The 19,946-nt window shown below is 38.6% G+C and overlaps 1 protein-coding gene across 1 annotated transcript in view; it reads left to right on the top strand.

The window, feature by feature from the left end:
* Positions 1-19,946, top strand: part of vcp (valosin containing protein) — a 79,212-nt gene that overhangs the window by 13,059 nt on the left and 46,207 nt on the right. The window contains exons 3-6 of the mRNA XM_087989506.1: positions 7,399-7,571; positions 9,741-9,883; positions 10,094-10,224; positions 14,353-14,484. Coding sequence (XP_087845632.1) covers positions 7,399-7,571; positions 9,741-9,883; positions 10,094-10,224; positions 14,353-14,484 — 579 coding nt within the window. The remainder of the gene's footprint in view (positions 1-7,398; positions 7,572-9,740; positions 9,884-10,093; positions 10,225-14,352; positions 14,485-19,946) is intronic.

Genomic DNA, 19,946 nt, shown 5'->3' on the forward strand with positions numbered 1-19,946 from the left:
CATCTGAACTTCCTTTGGCAAAAAAATCTTTGATTTTGTTTGCAGTTTTTATTTAACAATAATTTTTTTCATCCTTTCTATCTGCAGTATTTCTATTCCAGCTTTGCTTCTTGAACAAGAATGTTAAACAAAAAAATTTCATACAACTGAGGCAAATACAAGTGTATCACATTATTTGTTCTAATGTGAATAACAAGCTCTCCTTAGGATAGCATTATCAAGTAGAGTTGTGATATTAGTCAAACTTGTGCTGATCAGATCACTGTTTTCATATTACAAAAAGACATTTGCAGTAGTAATAAAACAAACATGCAGTCTTTTGAAATTTAGGTTTAAGGTTTAAACTGTCAGCAAGACCAATACGTAGTTAAAGTCAAGAGAACAGCTTCAAAATAATTTAACAGTACACAAGAAAGAAAAGCACTCGAAAGACTAAGAAAAGATAAAAACATTATTATCCTACCTGCAGACAAAGGACGCTTGACAGTCATTTTAAATCAAAGAGACTACATTGAAAAAGTGAATGCACTACTTGCAGATAGCAACACGTACCAACAAGTGGTGATAGACCCAAACCCACAACTAGAGAACCGAATCTCACCCCTACTCAAAATAACTTCAGAAATCTTGAAATAAATAAGACTGACCTCCAAAAAATGAAACCAGACGGATCCAACACACCACACTTCTCCGGAGTATCCAAAATTCACAAACCAGGTCCTCCCCTCAGACCTGTAGTCTCGCTACCTGGAACATCAACTTAGAGATTGGCCAAGGAGCTACACCAAAGACTAAAACACTTAGTAGAAGACTCACACCACTCCATCCACTCCATCCAAGAATTCCTGAAGACCATCAAAGACACTGACATAGAAGAGGATGAAATAATGGTCTCCTTTGATGTAACAGCCCTGTTCACATCAATCAACATCAACCAGGCCAAGGAAACACTGACTACACTATTCGAAGACCCAAAGACACATACGCAAAACACCACCAACTTCATCATCAAGCTAGTGGACCTATGCCTTACCACCCACTTCACTTTCAACAACAAAACCTACAGACAAGCCAATGGAACACCCATGGGATCTCCAATCTCCGCGTTCTTAGCAGAGACAGTAATGCAGAGACTTGAACAAATAGTTCTGCAACTCATCCAATCCAAACTTTGGGTCCGTTAAGTGAATGACACGTTTGACATCATTAAATGAAACAAATTAGAGGAAACATTCAAAATAATCAATTATACCCTTACTGGCATAAAATTCACTAAAGAGGAGGAAAGCAACAACATACTGCCATTCCTAGATGTCACAGTAGAGCGAACAGCCAGTGGGGAACTTCAAACCAATGTCTACAGCAAAACAACACATACGAACCAAATATCAATTATTCCAACGAGCCACCACACACTGCAGCACAGAGGAACTACGCAGAGCAGAGGAAAATCACCTATATACAGTGTTTTCAAAAAGAATGGGTACCCAATGACACAGTCCGCAGATTTCTCTAGCAACAAACCCAAACAAACAGACCAAATGCGTCCAGAAACCTTAGCCATTCTGCCCTACATCAAAGATATCTTGGAAATGATGGCCAGATACTCAGACCCCTTGGCATCATGGTAGCTCACCAACACACTAAAACAGCAGCTAATGAACTTGAAAGACCCTATACAGACAACAAGCAAAACTAATGTCATTTTCAAAATACCGTGCAAGGACTGTAACAAACACTACGTTGGACAAATAGGCAGAAAACTAGCCACCAGAAAACATGAACATCAACTAGCCACAAAACGACATGACTACCTCTCAGTAATATCCTCACATAGCGATGAGGAAGGACACCACTTCAACTGGGACAAGCATCGCCATAGGAAATGACATTACTAACCCAAAGAAACCCAAACATATAAATAGAAAGCAGAATCATCAGCAATGCTTCGTATGAAGGCTCACTGGAGATGTTACCTAGTATGGTGATGAAACATCTGAAAAAGAACCTTCCAGCTCAGCGAGCAAACCTACATCCAGAATTTTACTGTCTAGTTAGAGCTATAGAGCAGTACAGTATGGAAGCAGACCCTTTAATACAACTTGCCAATGCTGACCAGGTTTCCTCAACTGAACTAATAACATTGGTCTGTGTGTTTGGCCCATATTCCTCTAAACGTTTCCTATCCATGTACCTGTCCATGTTATGTCTTTTATATACACTGAAAGAATATGAATCTGTTAATTGAAGTTTTCTGACTGCATACTCCAGTTGAAAAATGGTGAACTGTCTGTATTTTATCAAAGTTGATATGTCAGAGAGACTTGATAGGAGAAGAACCAAAGATTTCCCAACTGTTGGATTTTAAGATTTGATATACAGTACTTGCACTGTCAGCTGCCATTCCCAACACCTGGGTTTGATTATTAAATAAACTTTTGGTTTATCATCACCCTCCTGTTGGTGCTGATTTTGTATCAGTAACCATCCTGTCCTTTCAATTGTTCAATAAAACTGATACACTGAGATGAGGGGTGTAAGTCTTTGGCAGTGGTTACGTTTTACCAGCCTTCCAAAATTGCACATTTCAACCCATTGACCACCATACAGTGTTGCACATTGCTCATGCACCTTAACTGTTTTGGGTAAATCTCCAATTATCAGCTAAACAAAGCTAAATTCTTAATTTGTCATCCCAATGTCTCTAGATGGTCTCAAAGTTTATTTGGCGGCATTAGACCTCTGTCTTCCTAAAAACAAACCTGCTTCTACGGTGAAGTGCTGCAGATCTAAATGAATCACTATTTCGGGGAACTAATTTGAAATTAGCAAATTTCATATGAATATTGTAGTCCAACATGCTTCTTCCAATTTGCCGTAACTATACTTGAGACTTTGAATTTTCAACTGCAAAACATCAATATACTGTAATTTGGTGTTTTTTTTATCTATACATGTTAATTTTGCTTTATTTGCATTTGCCTTTTTCCACTTGCTATGTGGCCACTTGTGCTTCCCAACCCATCATGACCTTTCCAACAAATAACATTCCTATTTCCATGTATTTCTCACTTTGTGTTTGACTGGCATATGCAAATTAATTATATAGCTAAAACAGCCGTTCTTTTGTCATTGATCTAAGGAAGGGGTTTTGAGCTGTTCAACAAGTTATCTGTTTTGTAAAATGATAGAAAATCCCTTAAATTATTAGAAATGTTCAAAGTTTGTGAGAAGCTTTGTAGCTCGGGTGCTCGTTGTTGTGGTTCTATTCACCGAGCTAGGAATTTGTGTTGCAGACGTTTCATCCCCTGTCTAGGTGACATCCTCAGTGCTTGGGAACCTCATGTGAAGCGCTTCTGTGATGTTTCCTCCGGCATTTATAGTGGTTTGAATCTGCTGCTTCCGGTTGTCAGTTCCAGCTGTCTGTTGCAGTGGTCGGTATATTGGGTCCAGGTCGATGTGCTTATTGATTGAATCTGTGGTTGAGTGCCATGCCTCTAGGAATTCTCTGGCTGTTCTCTGCAGACTTCCAAGCAGCACTAGAATGTACACTCAGGAACAATGGACTGACAGAAGAGACACAACAAACAGTGAGACAAAGTATCGTACCTCTGATAACAAGGAAAAGACAAACACATAACCTCAACACCAAGGAGAGGGAAGCACTAATATCACTAAGAAACGATAAGAACATAATCATACTACCAGTAGACAAAGGCAGAATGGCGGTCATCCTAGACAAAGCAGACTACATCTAAAAAGCGCAACAATTACTTGCAGATACCAACACCTACCAAAAGAGGGAGTTTGACCCCACCCCACAGCTCACCAATAGGATAAACAATACACTGAGGAACCTACAAAAAAATGGACAGATAACCAGGTTTGACCTACAGAGAATAAAACCTGAAAGCAACAACACCCCCAGATTCTATGGACTACCTAAAGTGCACAAACCAGACATCCCACTCAGACCCATAGTATCACTACCAGGGACACCATCACACAAACTGGCTAAAGAACTACAGCAGAAACTGAAACACCTGATCAGCGGATCCAGACACTCTATACAATCAACACAGGAATTCTTGGGCATCATCAGAAATATACGCATAGACAAGGAAGAAACCATGGTCTCATTCGATGTAACGGCACTGTTCACCTCTGTCGACAAAACCCTAGCCAGAGGAACATTAGCCAACCTGCTGGACATACAGAACAGACAACAGGACATTGAACCTATCAACAAAGATGGCATACTCAAACTACTGGACCTGTGCTTTACAACACACTTCACATTCAACAACCAAATATATGAACAAATCAACGGTACACCCATGGGCTCACCCATCTCTGGACTCAGCAGAAGTGGTAATGCAAAGATTAGAACAAACAGTCTTACCGCAAATTCAACCCAAACTCTGGGTCAGATATGTGGATGACACCTTTTGTAATCAATAAAAACACAGAAATAGAGAACATACACCGGATCATCAACGCCACACTCACAGGAATCCGATTCACTAGAGAGGAAGAAAAGGACAACCAACTCCCATTCCTAGACGTGATGGTACAGAGAACACCGAATGGAGAATTCACCACAAAGGTATACAGGAAAGCCACACACACAGACCAAGTCCTGAACTACGAAAGCAACCACCCCAACACACACAAAAGAAGTTGCATCAAGACACTATTCAAAAGGGCCACAACACACTGGAGTACACCAGAACTGCAAAAAGAGGAAGAAGAACACCTATACAGTGTATTCGCCAAAACGGATACCCGTGCAATTTCATCAACAGATGCCGATGGGAAAGACAATGGAATGAGGACATGCCACAACCCAAAGGACTAGCCACACTACCATACATCAAAAACATTTCTGAACTGACAGCCAAACTACTGCGACCACTAGGACTTATAACAGCACACAAACCAACAGCCATTCTCCGACAACAACTCACCAGGATGAAGGTCCCGATTCCCAGCATGAGCAAAACCAATGTAGTGTACAAAATCCCATGCAAGGACTGCACAAAACACTACATAGGACAAACAGGAAGACAGCTAACGATCCGCATCCATGAACACCAACTCGCCACGAAATGACATGACCAGCTATCCTTCGTAGCCACACACTCAGATGACAAGCAACATGAGTTTGACTGGGACAACACTACTATTATAGGACAAGCCAAACACAGAACAGCCAGAGAATTCCTAGAGGCATGGCACTCATCCACAGATTCAGTCAATAAGCACATCGACCTGGATCCAATATACCGACCACTGCAGTGGACAGCTGGAACTGATAACCGGAAACGGCAGATTCAAACCACTATAAATGTCAGCGGAAACATCACAGAAGCGCTTCACATGAGGCTCCCAAGCACTGAGGATGTCACCTAGACAGGGGACGAAATGTCTGCAACACAAATTCCCAGCTCGGCGAACAGAACCACAACAATTAGAAATGTGTAAACATTTTCAAGAAGCACTGTTTCAGTGACTCTGCATATGAATGAAAAGCTGCCAAAGAAAACATGGTGTGAAATGCTCTGTCCTGATTGATACTGACAAGTGATGCATGACTGTTTCACCCACTCCCAAATACATAAAATATTTTACACGAAGGAGTGAATTTATTGTAATGGTGTCAAATATTTCACTTTTTGTTTCAATAGCTCTGTCAAATATCTACAAGTGGAAAATTCACTTTCTTCCAAGTGATTATTGAAACAGTGCTTATTTTTTAAAAGCTGTTCAGAAATTGTGCTGCAGCTATTATTTAAATGGAAACAAATTAGATTGTAAAGTAATTTCACATGTTTAAAATTCTTTGATCTGAAGCTTGCTGGAATTGCAATAATGACATCTGGTTACATGATTTGCCTGACATGTACTTCTACATGCTCAGTTCTATTGCTGATTCACATGAAAATCTCAAATTTTATATTCTTAAAAATTATAACTGAAGCTATAAGACATTTTCTGTAGGTTAGAAATATACCAAGCAGAAATGCAAACTCTCAATCAGTCTATGGATGGGTGGCTTCAGTCATGGGATTCGATTTGGGAAATTGGGGTTGTCTTCCTCAGAAGATTGGGAGAGATTTGTCAGAGGTGCTCAATGTCATGAAGGATCAGGACAAAGTATATAGGGAGAAATTTCTCCTTTTTTTTTGCAAGAGTTCAGAGCAAAGGACATTGGTTGCCTTCAGTTCTTCATTTTAAATCAGTTAGGTTATGAAATAGACTGTTTGACACCTTGGGTCTGAAACACGAGAATTCTGAGAAGGAAACAATTGTAATTTACATTGAAAGGCAAGAGAATGAGGCTGGCTGAGTTGTTTTTGCAGAGAGTTGGCAAGTCAAATGGCTGACTTTATATTGTTTATGAAGTTAAAATAAGTATTCAAAAATTGAAAGTCATCAGCTGATGCATTACTTTTCAAAAATTGTATCAATTAAGCCATACATGTACTTTGAAAATCGGTTGGCCCTTGAATTATTTACTCAACACCCTACTTCTGACTTGATAAGATTTGTAACAACTTTCAAAAACATCAAAACACCACTTTACGTCAGTATCATTTTCTGCATTTGAACTGCCTTTACTATTTTCAGATGGAATGTTATGCTTGTCTGAGAAATCCAAGATTAGAGTTTATGGGGGCTGTATCTATTAGTTGAAAAGACTCCATTTATCAAGTTGTAAAATTTATACTGAAATCACAGCACAAAACTGTGTTTGATCCAACCAGTCCTTGGGATGCTTATCCTCTATAGAAACAATATCTTGTACATTATCCGAGTTCTAAACATTTTTATGCTTGATAGCAAAATTTGTTCATCATCTTGGGGGATTTGCAGTTGTCATTTGGCCAGTTCTTGCAGGTAGCTCCAGACAATTATAGACACTTGATGTTGCAAAGAGTTGTACCTTTTTGCTATAAAAAGGTATGCACCCTCTGGAGTCTTCCACTTTGGAGATAAAAATAAATCCAGAATTTGTTTCATTAAAACATTTTGCTGTGTGCTACATGCAAACTAGTTTTAATTAACAAATCAAAAGCAAAGTGTCAATTTCATAAATCTGTTTCTTATCAGTAGCCATGTTAAAAAAGTGAGTATTTAAGAATGGATTTTCCCAATCCCTTTTCTGAAATCTAAAACAACTTTTTAGGGACTGATTTTAAAGAAATTATTTTTGGGGGTGGAATTCTTAGAATATTCTGCAAATCCTTGCTTCCCATTTTGTCCTTGTTGTACAATTCAAGTTGCAACAGGATCATATTGTATTCACCTTGAATAATGCATGGCTATCTGGTAAAGGTATACATTTTTTGTGATTGTCTCCAATTTATTGAGCTTAAATCTATCATAATTCAACAGGCAAAGATGGATGAACTGCAGCTTTTCAGAGGTGATACAGTATTGCTGAAAGGAAAGAAGAGACGCGAAACCGTTTGTATTGTTCTATCAGATGATACTTGTTCTGATGAGAAGGTTCGCATGAACAGGGTTGTGCGCAACAACCTGAGAGTGAGATTGGGTGATATTGTGAGGTAAGCATTTGTTTTGGAAAGGACATATTAGACCAGAAATAAAAGTTCTTAGCAAAATTAGATTTTCCCAAGTTGAAATGCCATTTAGCTGAATTGAATTGGCAATAACTATTTGAAGGTAAATCCATGTCAAATTAATGGGAGGCATGTAAAGTAGAAAGTGAGAGTTTAGTGTAGTACGTTTCATAAAAAGGAAAGGACCAACTAATCCACAGATCCCTGGACTTAAATGGATGCAAAGGCGGTGAAATAATAAAAAAGAAGTTCATGACATAATGAAGATTATTTACTACTGAAAACGTGGGGAAAGTGTGAAAAATAAAATTATAAAGAGAATTAGGAAAGCAAAGAATGAACGTTAGTATATGTTGCTCAAAAATTGAGGAAAATATTTTTTTTTCAATATAGAAAATATAAAGAAAACAAGGCGATCACTAAAGAGAATCTGGGTCCTAAAAGGGATATTAAAAATAACCTATGCACACAAGCTGTATACAGGAACCTCTATTATCCAAAAGACATGGCTGGGGAGTATTTTGTTCGGTTAATTGAATGCCAGATAATTGAGGTTCCTCTGTATCTAGTTCTACTTTCCTTACATAAAAGAAAGGGACACCACAGACATTTCAATCAGGAGCTGTGTGAAATAGCAGCTTAAATTCATGTAGTGATAGTAAGTATTAAGGGTTTGAACACTTTTTAGAAGTGGATAAATCCGTGTGTGTGGATGAAGTGTATACTTGGCTGTTGAAGACAAGTGCCTCTGGATAACAACATTCAATGTCTGGCTGCTGGTGAGGTTACAGTGGTCTATAGCACAGCTAATGTTGTATAACATAATTTTGATTGGAATATTTTTGGAAAAATGTTTTAACACCGGATAAACTATCATGTAGGCAAAACCTTTAATCAAAGACCGGTATTGAGTTGTTAAGAAAGTTGAGTCTGATTAAAATGATTGTTTTGAAAAGGTAACAACCAAGGTAGATGGAAGTAGTACATTTGAGATTTATATGAATTTTAACTTTTGATGGCATACAAGTCTTGAAAGTAAAAACCAATACTACTAAAGTGGCAAGTTGGTTGAAAATTTACTCCATGGGCAGAAAGTAAAGGATAATGATCAATGTGTCAAGAATCCCGTTTCCATTGTGTTTCTACTGCCCTCAGTACCAGGTCCATAGCCTTTTATAATACATATTAATAATTTGGACTTGAAATGTAGAGGGTATGATTAAAAAGTTTGGAGACAGTACCAAAATTGACTCTGGTCAAAGAAGACGACAGATGTAGATTGCAGGAAGGTAGCATTGGCATCTGGTCAGATTATCAGAGCAGTGGAAGATGAGGTTCAGTCTAGAAAATATAAGGTAATGCATTTGGGGAATGCTGACAGTGCATGGTGATATGTAATAAATCATAACATATTGCGAAGAATGAAACGATATGTTCACCGATCCCTGAAGGTGGATAAGAAGGCATATGGGATGCTTTTCTTGATTAGCCAAAACACACACACATATATAATATTACACACACAAAGAAGTTATGGTTAATTCTATGAAACAGTAGTTCGATCTCAGCTGGGTATTGCATGCCACTCTTGTTTCTTGTAATAAAAATACAATAACAGTAATGAAGGTATAGAGAAGATTTACAATAATGTTGACTGGATAATTTTCACGATGAGAAGATTAAATTGGCTTGAATAAAGAAGGTTGAAGGGGTGACCTCCGGGTGTTTAACCTTATGAAAGATTTTTGTAAAATGGATATAGAGATAATGTTTGCGCTGGTGTGGAAGAGCATAGCTAGAGGCCTTTGATATAATATAGTCATCAAGAAATCCAATTGCATATTCAGAAAAAAGGTTCTTGACATTGTGTTAAGAATGTAGAGCTAACTACCACAGGGCAAAGTGAATAGTTTGAATGATTTAAGGGAATCTGGGCAAACATTTGAAGAAGAAAGGAATAGGTGGTAATGATAAAAAGTGGTAATAATACAAATGGAGCAAAAACTGTGGCATGTACTGATTAAATTGAATAGCCTATTTCTTTACAGTAAAATGTATGTCATCCTGTGTAAGATAAGGGTTATTTTTCTGTGAAGGGTGAAGCACAATTCACTGTGATTTTGCAAATTTCAAGTGTGTTCTGTTTGTCTTCAGCATTCAACCATGCCCAGATGTAAAGTATGGCAAACGGATCCATGTACTACCCATTGATGACACAGTTGAGGGCATTACTGGAAATTTATTTGAAGTTTACCTCAAGCCATATTTCCTGGAGGCTTATCGACCAATCAGGAAAGGTGAACTTGCAGTTTGACCTTGAAAGTATATTTGAAACTTTTAATTTTCTGAGTAGTTTGTCTTGCCTGTTGTACTTAATAGTTCCTTTGACTTTGTGATAGCCAGATGAGAATTACTGAGAAAACATTTCCAAAATCTTTTCACTTTTCTCAATGTTTTGTTGATTTTTGCAAATATCGTGTTTAACTAATTTGTTATTTATCTTCAAGGTGATATCTTCCTGGTCCGTGGTGGAATGCGGGCTGTGGAATTCAAAGTGGTGGAAACTGATCCAAGCCCATACTGTATAGTTGCTCCAGACACAGTCATTCACTGTGAGGGTGAACCCATCAAACGAGAGGTACTGTTAACTATGTGTGGGATTGACCATAAGAAATATGATTGTGAGCAAGAATAGGGTGTTCAGGCTTTTGAGTCTGCTCCATCATGGACGAGGCGATAACTAATTATAGAAAAATGTAAAAAATACAGGATTGTTATGGGTGATTTTTAATTTCCCCAGTATTGATTGGGACTCGCTTAGTGCCAAGAGCTTGGATGGGCGGGAAATTTGTTAGATGTGTCCAACATGGTTTGTTGAAACACTGTAAATAGTCCAACTCGGACTAGAACTCGATGGTGTACTTGACCTGGTATTGGGGAATGAGCCCAGCCAGGTGATTGACATTGAAATGTCTTTGGCAAACAGGATAAAGAAAAATCCCAATGTGTTTTAGACATGTATAAGGAGTAAGAGGATAGTGAGGGAAAGGATAGGTCCACTCAAAGACAAAGGAGGGATTTTATGCGTGAAGCCAAAGGAAGTGGATGAGGACCAAAATGAATACGTTGTGTCAGTATTCACTTAGGAGAAACACATGGTGACAGAGCATTTCAGGAACAGTGATCGTAATTCTAAGTTTTAAGGATAAGAGTAGTCCTTGGGGAAGGCTAACTATCACAACATTAGGCAGGAATTGGAGAATGTAGAATGGCTGTTTGAAGGTAAATCCACATCCAGAATGTCAATCTTTTAAAGACCAGTTGATTAAAGTTCACGATCAATGTGTTCCTGTGAATGTGCAAGAGCAGGATGGCAAAATTCGGAGAACTTTGGTTGACAGAAGTTGAGAGCTTATTCAAAAAGAGAGGCTTTCATAAGGTTGAGGAAGCTGAAGATTAGAGTGGTGCTGGAAAGGCACAGCAGGCCAGTCAGCGTCCGAGGAGCAGGAAAATAGTTTTGAGCAGGAGCCCTTCATCAGTCCTTCTTTCACTGCAGCCCCCCGGTCGTCATCTCTATCTTGACTCCGATCTCCAGCATCTGCAGTCCTCCCTTTCGCTCTGAGGAAACTGAAGACTGAGCTCTTGAAGAATATAAAAATTGCAGAAAAGAACTCAAATAAAGAATCAGGAGAGCTAAAAGGTGCCATGAAATGTCTTTGGCAAACAGGATAAAGAAAAATCCCAATGTGTTTTAGACATGTATAAGGAGTAAGAGGATAGTGAGGGAAAGGATAGGTCCACTCAAAGACAAAGGAGGGATTTTATGCGTGAAGCCAAAGGAAGTGGATGAGGACCAAAATGAATACGTTGTGTCAGTATTCACTTAGGAGAAACACATGGTGAGTAACAGGAGTGGTATATTGGTATTCTAGGGCATAAAAATATAAGAAAGGAGGATGTTTTGGCTGTTTTGAAAGACATTAAGTAGAGAATCTGCCTCGGAATGCTGACGAAGGCAGGTAGGAAATTGCTGGTGACTCGTATGAAATCTTTGTATCCCCTTTAGTCACAGAAGGCATCCCAAAAAACTGGAGATTAGCCAATTTGTTGCTTTGTTTAAGAAAACCAACAAGGAAAAAAATCGGGAAATTACAGGCTGATGAGCTTTGCTTTAGTGGTAGGGATATTATTGAAGGAGATTCTTGGGGATAGAATTTGCTCACATTTGGGGTGAAATAAAGCAGGTGGACTGCAGCGATTTAAGAAGACAGCTCACCACCACCTCAAAGGCAACTAGGGACTGGCAATAATTGCTGTCTGGCGAGCAATGCCCATGTCCCACAAATGAATTTTAAAAAGTAGACTTATTAGCGATAGGTAGCATGGGTTTGTGAGGGCAATGTTGTGTATCTCAAAAGTGAAAGTGTATTTTTAAGGAAGTGATAAAGGTGATTGATGGCAGGCAGATGTCTGCATGGACTTTGGCAAGGCTTTTGACTGAGAGAGCAGGCTGATACAAATGGTGGGCGAAAGTGAGGACTGCAGATGCAGGAGCAGGAGAATCGAAGTTTTGGGCGTAATCATCAGGAATGATTCTTGATGCAAGGCTTATGCCTAAAACATTGATTCTCCTCCTTGAATGCTGCCTGACGTGTTGTGCTTTTCCAGCACCACACTCTCAATTCTGATACAAAAGGTGAAGTCACATGGAATCCACGGTAAGCTGGTAAGATGGATACAGAACTGGCTTAATCACAGAAGACAGAAGAATGGTATATTTGTGACTGGAGATCTGTGACCAGTGGTGTTCTGTGGTGATCAGTGCTAGGACGCTGTTGTTTGTGTAATATATAAATGATTTGGAAGAGAATGTAAATTGCCTGATTGGTATGTTTGCAGATGACACACAGATTGGGGGATCTATGGATAATGAGGAGGATAGCCTGAGGATACAGCAGGATATAGATAACCTGGAGACTCGGGTGGAAAAATGGCAGATGGAGGTTTATCCGGGCACATGTGAGGTGATGCATTATGGAAGATCTAATGCAGGAGAGAAGTAATACTAAATGGCAGACCCCTTATTAGCATCAAAATTTAGAGGTATCTAGGCACAGAGATTGCCTGAAAGTGACAACAGAAGCTGGTAAGATGGTCAAGAAGTCATTTAGTGTTCTTGTTGTCTTCGGTCAGGGCATAAGGTGTAAACATTGGCGAGTTACATTGCAGCTGTGTAGAACTTCAGTTGAGCCAGATTTGGAATGCTGTATACAATTTGTCACCACATTACCAGAACGAAGTGGAAACGTTGGAAACGGTACCAAAATAGTTTACAAAATTGAGAGGCATGGATAGAATGGACGGTTGGAGTCTTTTTCCCAATCCAAATGTTGGTTACTAGTGGGCATGCGTTAAGACGAAAGGGGATAAGTTTAAAAGAGATGTGAGGTGCAAGTTTTTTTTTGAAAATGGTGGTAAGTGCCTGGAATGCAGTAGAGGTTATGGAGCTGGATATTGTGCCAATGTTTAAGAAGCATCTTGATAGATGTATGAATAGACAAGAAATAAGGCATTAATTTAATGACTCAATCTCGCCTGATTTCTGGAGAGGAGAATTTCATAGATGAACAGCCCTCTGTGATTTATATCTTTAAAAAAAAAAATTCCTTCCATTTAAAAGGAAAATCCTTTATTCTTCCACTGTATCCCCTAGTTGTACTCTCCACCACAAGAGGAAACATCCTCATGGTATTCCCTCTATCAATGTCATTGTGAGCAACAGTTCTTAGACGAGAGAATAAAATGCCTTTAGTAATTATAGATAAATCTAAATTTTCAGTAAACTGATCTCTAAATGTCAGGAGTGAAACACTTCATGTTGAAACACAAAAAGGTGTTCTCAACGCAACTGCTTCTAACTCCAGTAAAAACGAGCCTAGACTAACCATCTTTCCTCATTATAAGGTATGGAGGTAAATCAATTTATAGATTTTAATTTAAACTTTTTTTTACATTGGGAATCCTTTCTTTTTTTTAATTTCTCATTTACCAAAGGAAAATTGAAAGGAAAAAGGATTGAATTAATAATTCTTTGTAGACAATATATATTTTCTGTCTGGTTATCTGATCTTGGTATATAGGGAGAAGACTGCAGAAGGATGTCTTTATTGCACAGGAGTGATAACGCATATTTTTCATAGTTAAATGTTCTGAAATATTCAGAAATGTTTTGTTTTATTTCAGATGACTATAATTATGTAGTAAGACTCAGAAATATTACATGGAAAGCTTCAAAATTATTTCAGGGTATGCAGGGAACAGCTAATTATTCCTTTTGTACCCTCGAGGATATGAGGTTTTGTGCTTTTCTTAAAAATTTGTTCAAGGGATGTTGGCATTGCTGGCCCAAAATTTATTGTCCATCTCTAATTAACCAGAGATGCAGTTTAGAATGTGCCACTTTTCTGTGGGCCTTGGGTCACATGTAGGCCAGATCAGGTAAGAGCAGAAAATTTCCTCCCCTAAAGGCCATTAGTGAACCAGATAGCTTTTCACAACATGGTTATGTAATCATTAGACTAGCAATTTTTTATTCCAGCTTTTTATTGAATTCCGATTTCATCATCTGCAGTGGTGAGATCATACCAGTGAGCCCAGAACATTAGCTTGGGTTCTGGCTTCCTCATCCAGGCATAATGCCACAATGCCACCACTTCCCCCAATGATTAAAGGCAATTAAATTGTTTTATTTCTTTTTCACTTGAAGGATGAGGAAGAATCTTTAAATGAAGTTGGTTATGATGATATTGGTGGATGCAGAAAACAGCTTGCTCAGATCAAAGAGATGGTGGAGCTGCCTCTCCGTCATCCTGCCCTTTTCAAAGCGATTGGTGTCAAGGTAAGAGAATCAACATTATTCTTCTTTAATTTCCTTTATTTGATGGTACGTTAAAACGCCTTTTAAAAGAAATTTTCAAAAGTTTACATTTTGTTAAATACATTGAATTCGGTATTACTGAAAAGATAGGCATGTTGCTGAAACTCTGCATTTTGCACTCATCTGGACAAATGCAAGAATCCAAATTTAAACATTTGGAGCATGCATCTGAGATGGAGCAGTATGAGATTGCAGCATAAGTGGCCCATTTAGCCCTCCAAGATTTGTTCTGCAATTTAGTTAGATTACGGCTGATTTTTTTGTTATGAATTCCATATCCTCGACTGAAATCTTTGATTCCTCATGCCCACAATGAAAATTATCTATCTTTGCCTTGTAATTATTCAATTATCCTGCTGCTTTCGCCTTCTGAGGCACAGAGTTCCAAAGTCACATAACTATGGAAAAATTTCCTGTCATTCTGACCTAAAAGACGAACCCTTAATTTTACAAGTGTGCTCTTGTTCTTAACGCCCCACAAGTGTAAACACGCCTTCCACATCTCCTTTGAGAAGACCATTGAGGATCTTTTTTTAAACTTCAAGAAAGTCACCATTGATTTTCTAAACTCCAACGAAATCAAGCCCAGACTGACTATTTTTCCTCAAATCAATCTCTTCTGAGCCTCCTCCAAGACAATTATATCCCTCCATAAATAACCAAAGCTGCGCAACACAAGAGATGTTGTCTCACTGAGCCTTACAATCGTAGCATCCTCATATTTGTGTTCAATCCCTTTCTAGTAAAAGATAGAATTCCAATAGCCACGTTTTAAAAACCTGCTGTATCTGTATTCTTTTTCTGACTTGTGGACCAAATCTAGATTCCTTTACAACTCCAATCTGCAATCATCTTCCATTTAATAATACCATATCTTTTATTTTCTTCCCAATGTGAACAACTTCACATTTTAGCCACTCCATCTACAAGACTTTTTCCAATTCAGTAACCTAGTTGTCCAAATCCTTGTTATGTCATTTGCATAACCGTGTCCTACCTAATTTTGTTTCATGTGCAGATTTAATCCTTTCAGCCCCCATTTCATCATCTGAATCATTGTCAATTGTTTTAAAAGAAAATTGTAGGCTCAGCACCTATTCTTGTGGAACCCTGCCTGCAAAATGTTGATAATTTAAAGTATTGTTTCTGTATACTTAAGCCCAACTTGTCTATGCTGACCAGATTTCCTGAACTGAATGAGTCCCATTTGACTGTGTTTGGCCTATATACCTACTAAACCTTTCCTATCCATTTATCTGTCCAAATGTCTTTTAAATGCTCTAATTGTACTCTCTTCTACCACTTCCTTTGTGCCATCCTCTGTGTGGAAAATGTTGTCCCTCTGGTCTCTCTTTTTTCTCTTCTCTGTCACCTTAAACCTATGCTTTTTAGTTTTGCAGGCCCCTATCTTGGGAAAAAGGCTTTGACTTACTTGCCTTATCTACCACCCAGCCTCTTACCCTCCAGGTTAAAAAATGTCCCAGACTATTCAGTCTTTCCTGATGACTCAAATCTTCTAGTCCCAGTAACATCATTCTAATTTTTTTTTGTACCCTTTCCAGTTTAATAACATCCTTCCTATGGCAGGGTTACTAGAACTGAATGCAGCATTCCAAATGTGGCCTGACCAACATCTTGAACAGTGGTCCTTTTAAGTATAGCAAGGTAGAATGATCAGGTCAAGGCAATATTGTACTCATTTCTATGATAATGAATGATATGCTATCCCTTGAACCACCATAAATGTTTAAGTCAATTCTTTTCCAATACTATAAAGGCACTAAACTAGGTCTCAAATTATGTTTAATTTTACATTTGGTTGATTTAGTTATGCAGCATAAACATGAGGGGGCACAGTGGTTAACATTGCCTCACAGCACCCGGGACCTGGGCTTTATTCCAGGTCATGTTTCCAAAGTTCTGTGTCCTACATTGTTTGCTGTGACTCCCACTGGACTACAGTTCAGAAGGACAGGAAAGGTTATTTTGTTTTCCTCCATGATTCATGAAATACCTGAAGTCACTTTTAATAATATGTTGTCTTAGCTTTCGAAAATTCGATTTACCTATTGCAAATTTACCATTCAATAACAAGCAAAAGTAAGTGAGCAAATGTGGCTGTTATTGGGGAATGTTACATCAAGAGATGGAATTATAGATTGATGTACACACCAAGGTAGAACAGCATGACACATCATAACTCCTGAGGAGCTATTCACCAATCAGTCATTTTCTGTCAATCACCAGGCATTCCCAGGTACAATTTGATTTGAACCACTGCTTTATTGAAAGTTATCTTGTTCAGAATCTTTCTTTTAAATTTATTCTTTCACTGGCATTGCTGTTAAATCCCAACATTCATCGCCCATCCATGATTGCCTGAGACAAGTGGGTTTTTACGACAATCGGCGCTATTTCCAGCGTTACCATTACTGAGAGTAGTTTCCAATTCCAGCATTACTAATTTAAATTCCACAAGGTGCCAAGGTGAGATGTGGATCCATGTCCCCACAACATTAGCCTGGACCTCTGGGTTACTAATGTAGCAAGATTACTACAAACCCCTTTAGGGATAAAATGATAGAGTCAGAGTTATACAGCACAGAAACAGACCCTTTGGGCCAACTCGTCTGCCCTGAGCAGACATTCTAAACTGATCTGGTCGCATTTGACAGTATTTGGTCAATATCCTTTTAAACCTTTCCTATTCGTGTACCCATCCATATTGTAATTGTACTTGCCATCTCTACCTCTGGCAGCTCGTTCCATACACATCATCTGTGTGAAAATGTTGTCCACAGGTCCCTTTTAAATCTTTCCCCTTTTACCTTAAACCAATGCTCTGTTTTTGGATTCCCCTACCTTAGGGAATAAGACCTTGGTTATTCACTCTATCCATGCCCTGCATGAAGTTATAAAGCTCTATATGGTCACCTGTCAGCCTCTGACACTCCAGGGAAAAACGCCCAGCCTATTCAACCTTTCAATCTACCTCAAACTGTCCAATCCTGGTGACACCCTTGTAAATTTTTTCTGAACCCCACTCAAGTTTAACAAATTTCCCAAAACAGGGAGACCAAAACTGAATGTAGTATTCTGAAAGTGGTCTGTATAGCCACAACGTGATGTTCAGACTCCTAAACTCAATGCACTGACCAATAAAGGCAAGTGTGCCAAATGCTGCCTTCACCACCCTGTCTACCTGCAACTCTACTTTGAAGGAACTATGTACCTGCATCCTTGGTCTCTTTGTTTAGCAACACTCCACAGAGCCCTACCATTGTCTGTTTAGGTCCTGCTCTGGTTTGCCTTATCAAAATGAGTCTTTGGATGTTTTTCAACTGCTGCACGTGTCAGAACAATGTACCTTTTTGACGCAACAAAACACTGGATACTAGAAATCTGAAATAAAAGCAGAAAGATGCTGGAGAAATGTTAAACCTGTTTTTCTCTCTCTCCACAGATGCTTGACATCTGCTGAATTTCTGCAGTATTTCCTGATTTTTATGCTTGTTTGATAACAATACTGAAGTGTTTCTCGTGCTATTAGTTCTAACATAGGAATAGGATAAATCATTCAACTCCTGTCTGAACTAGATTCAATGAAATAACTGCTGATCTGTAATCTATTTCTATCTTTTCCCCCATCCCTTAATACATCTTTCTGGTGAGCAGAAATCTGTCAATATGAAATTTCGAACTGATAACTGATTCAGTTTTCAGCCACTAGTCTTCCATCCATGCTAATATGTTATCCAGTACAGAGTGAGCTCCTACTTTGTGCTATGTCAAAAATTGTTAGTCCATCAAATTCTGCTAATAACTTGGTTAAATCAAAAATATTGATTTCCCTTTCTCAAAATCATGCTGGCTCTTTCCAATTTCCTTGAGTTTTTCCAAGTCCCCAGTTGGAAGCTCCTTGATAATCAATTCTAATATCTTCCAATGACAGATTTAAGATATTGGAGGAAAGCTAGGCGATCCAGCCCATTGAATTTGCTCTGCCATTCAATGAGATACTGGCTCCTCTGATTAACCTCCACACCACTTTCCTTCCTTATCCCCATAATCCTTGATTCTCTCACGGAATAAAAATCTGTCTACCTCAGCCATGAATGCTTCAAGTTAACTGGCATTTAGTTTCTTGTTTTCTGCCTTCCTGAATGGAGGGGTTATATTGCTACTTTCCAGTCAGATGGAGCCTTTCCCGAACGTTGAAAAATGAACACTAACGCATCTCATTAGTGACCTATTTTAAGACCCAAGGATGAACCTCAGGATCCAAGGACTTAACCCAGGACTCCATCAGTTTGCTCAGTACCTCTTGCCTAATAATTATACTTTTGCCAAGTTCCTCTGTTCCTTCAACCTTCTGATTTACAACTATTACTGGAATGTTTTTATGTTCTCTAATGAAGACACAACCAAAATATTTATTCTTTACAACTGCTATTATTTCATTATCTACTTGAAATCTACCATTCTCACTCTCGAGAACCAACAGCCACTTGACTTCCACTTTTCCTTTTCAGCTACCTGTAGAAACTCTTGCTATCTGTTTTTAAATTTCTGGCTAGTTTTCCCTTGGACTATAATTTATTTGTCTTCATTTAATGCTTAGTGACCCTCAGAAATCATCTGATGTGCCCACACCTTTGTGTAATTATGTGCTGAGTTTAAACCCTGATATTGGACAAATGAGATCTTGATTCCATCAGTCTGTGCCAGATTCAAATACAAGCCCCACCACCGCTTTTAAGCCCCAAGTCAGTAGTATTATGAAATGTTTTTTGTTTTCCTGGATGGGTACAGCTGAGCACTATTTTAAAAGCTTGGTAGTATCTATGACATAGTGTACTATTCACAAATTGTACTGCAGAAATTCACCAAGGCTTCTTTTACAGCACTTCCAAACACCATGATTCCACTACATAGAACGTTACAATGCAGTACAGGCCCTTCAGCCCTCGATGTTGCGCCGACCTGTGAAATTAATCTGATGTTCATCTAACCTACACAGTTCCATTATTATCTATATGTATGTCCAATGTCCATTTAAATGCCCTTCATGTTGGCGTGTCTACTACTGTTGCAGGCAAACTATTCCATGCCACTACTACTCTGAGTGAAGAAACTACACCTCATGTCTGTCCTAAATCTATCACATATCAATTTAAAGCTACGTCCCTTCGTGTTAGCCTTCACCATCTGAGGAAAAAGGCTCTCACTGTCCACCCTATCTAACCCTCAACTATCTTATATGTCTCAATTAAGTCACTTCTCAACCTTCTCCTCTCTAATGAAAACAACCTCTATTCCTTCAGCCTTTCCTCATAAGACCTTTCATCCATACCAGACAGTGTCCTCTGAAATCTCTCCTGGACACTTTAGAAAGCTTCCACATCCTTCCTATAATGCGGTGA

Source organism: Chiloscyllium plagiosum, unplaced genomic scaffold (assembly GCF_037043375.1).
Source record: "Chiloscyllium plagiosum isolate Xiang-an unplaced genomic scaffold, Cpla_swu_hap1 HiC_scaffold_1, whole genome shotgun sequence".
In the NCBI taxonomy this organism is placed as follows: Eukaryota; Metazoa; Chordata; class Chondrichthyes; order Orectolobiformes; family Hemiscylliidae; genus Chiloscyllium; species Chiloscyllium plagiosum.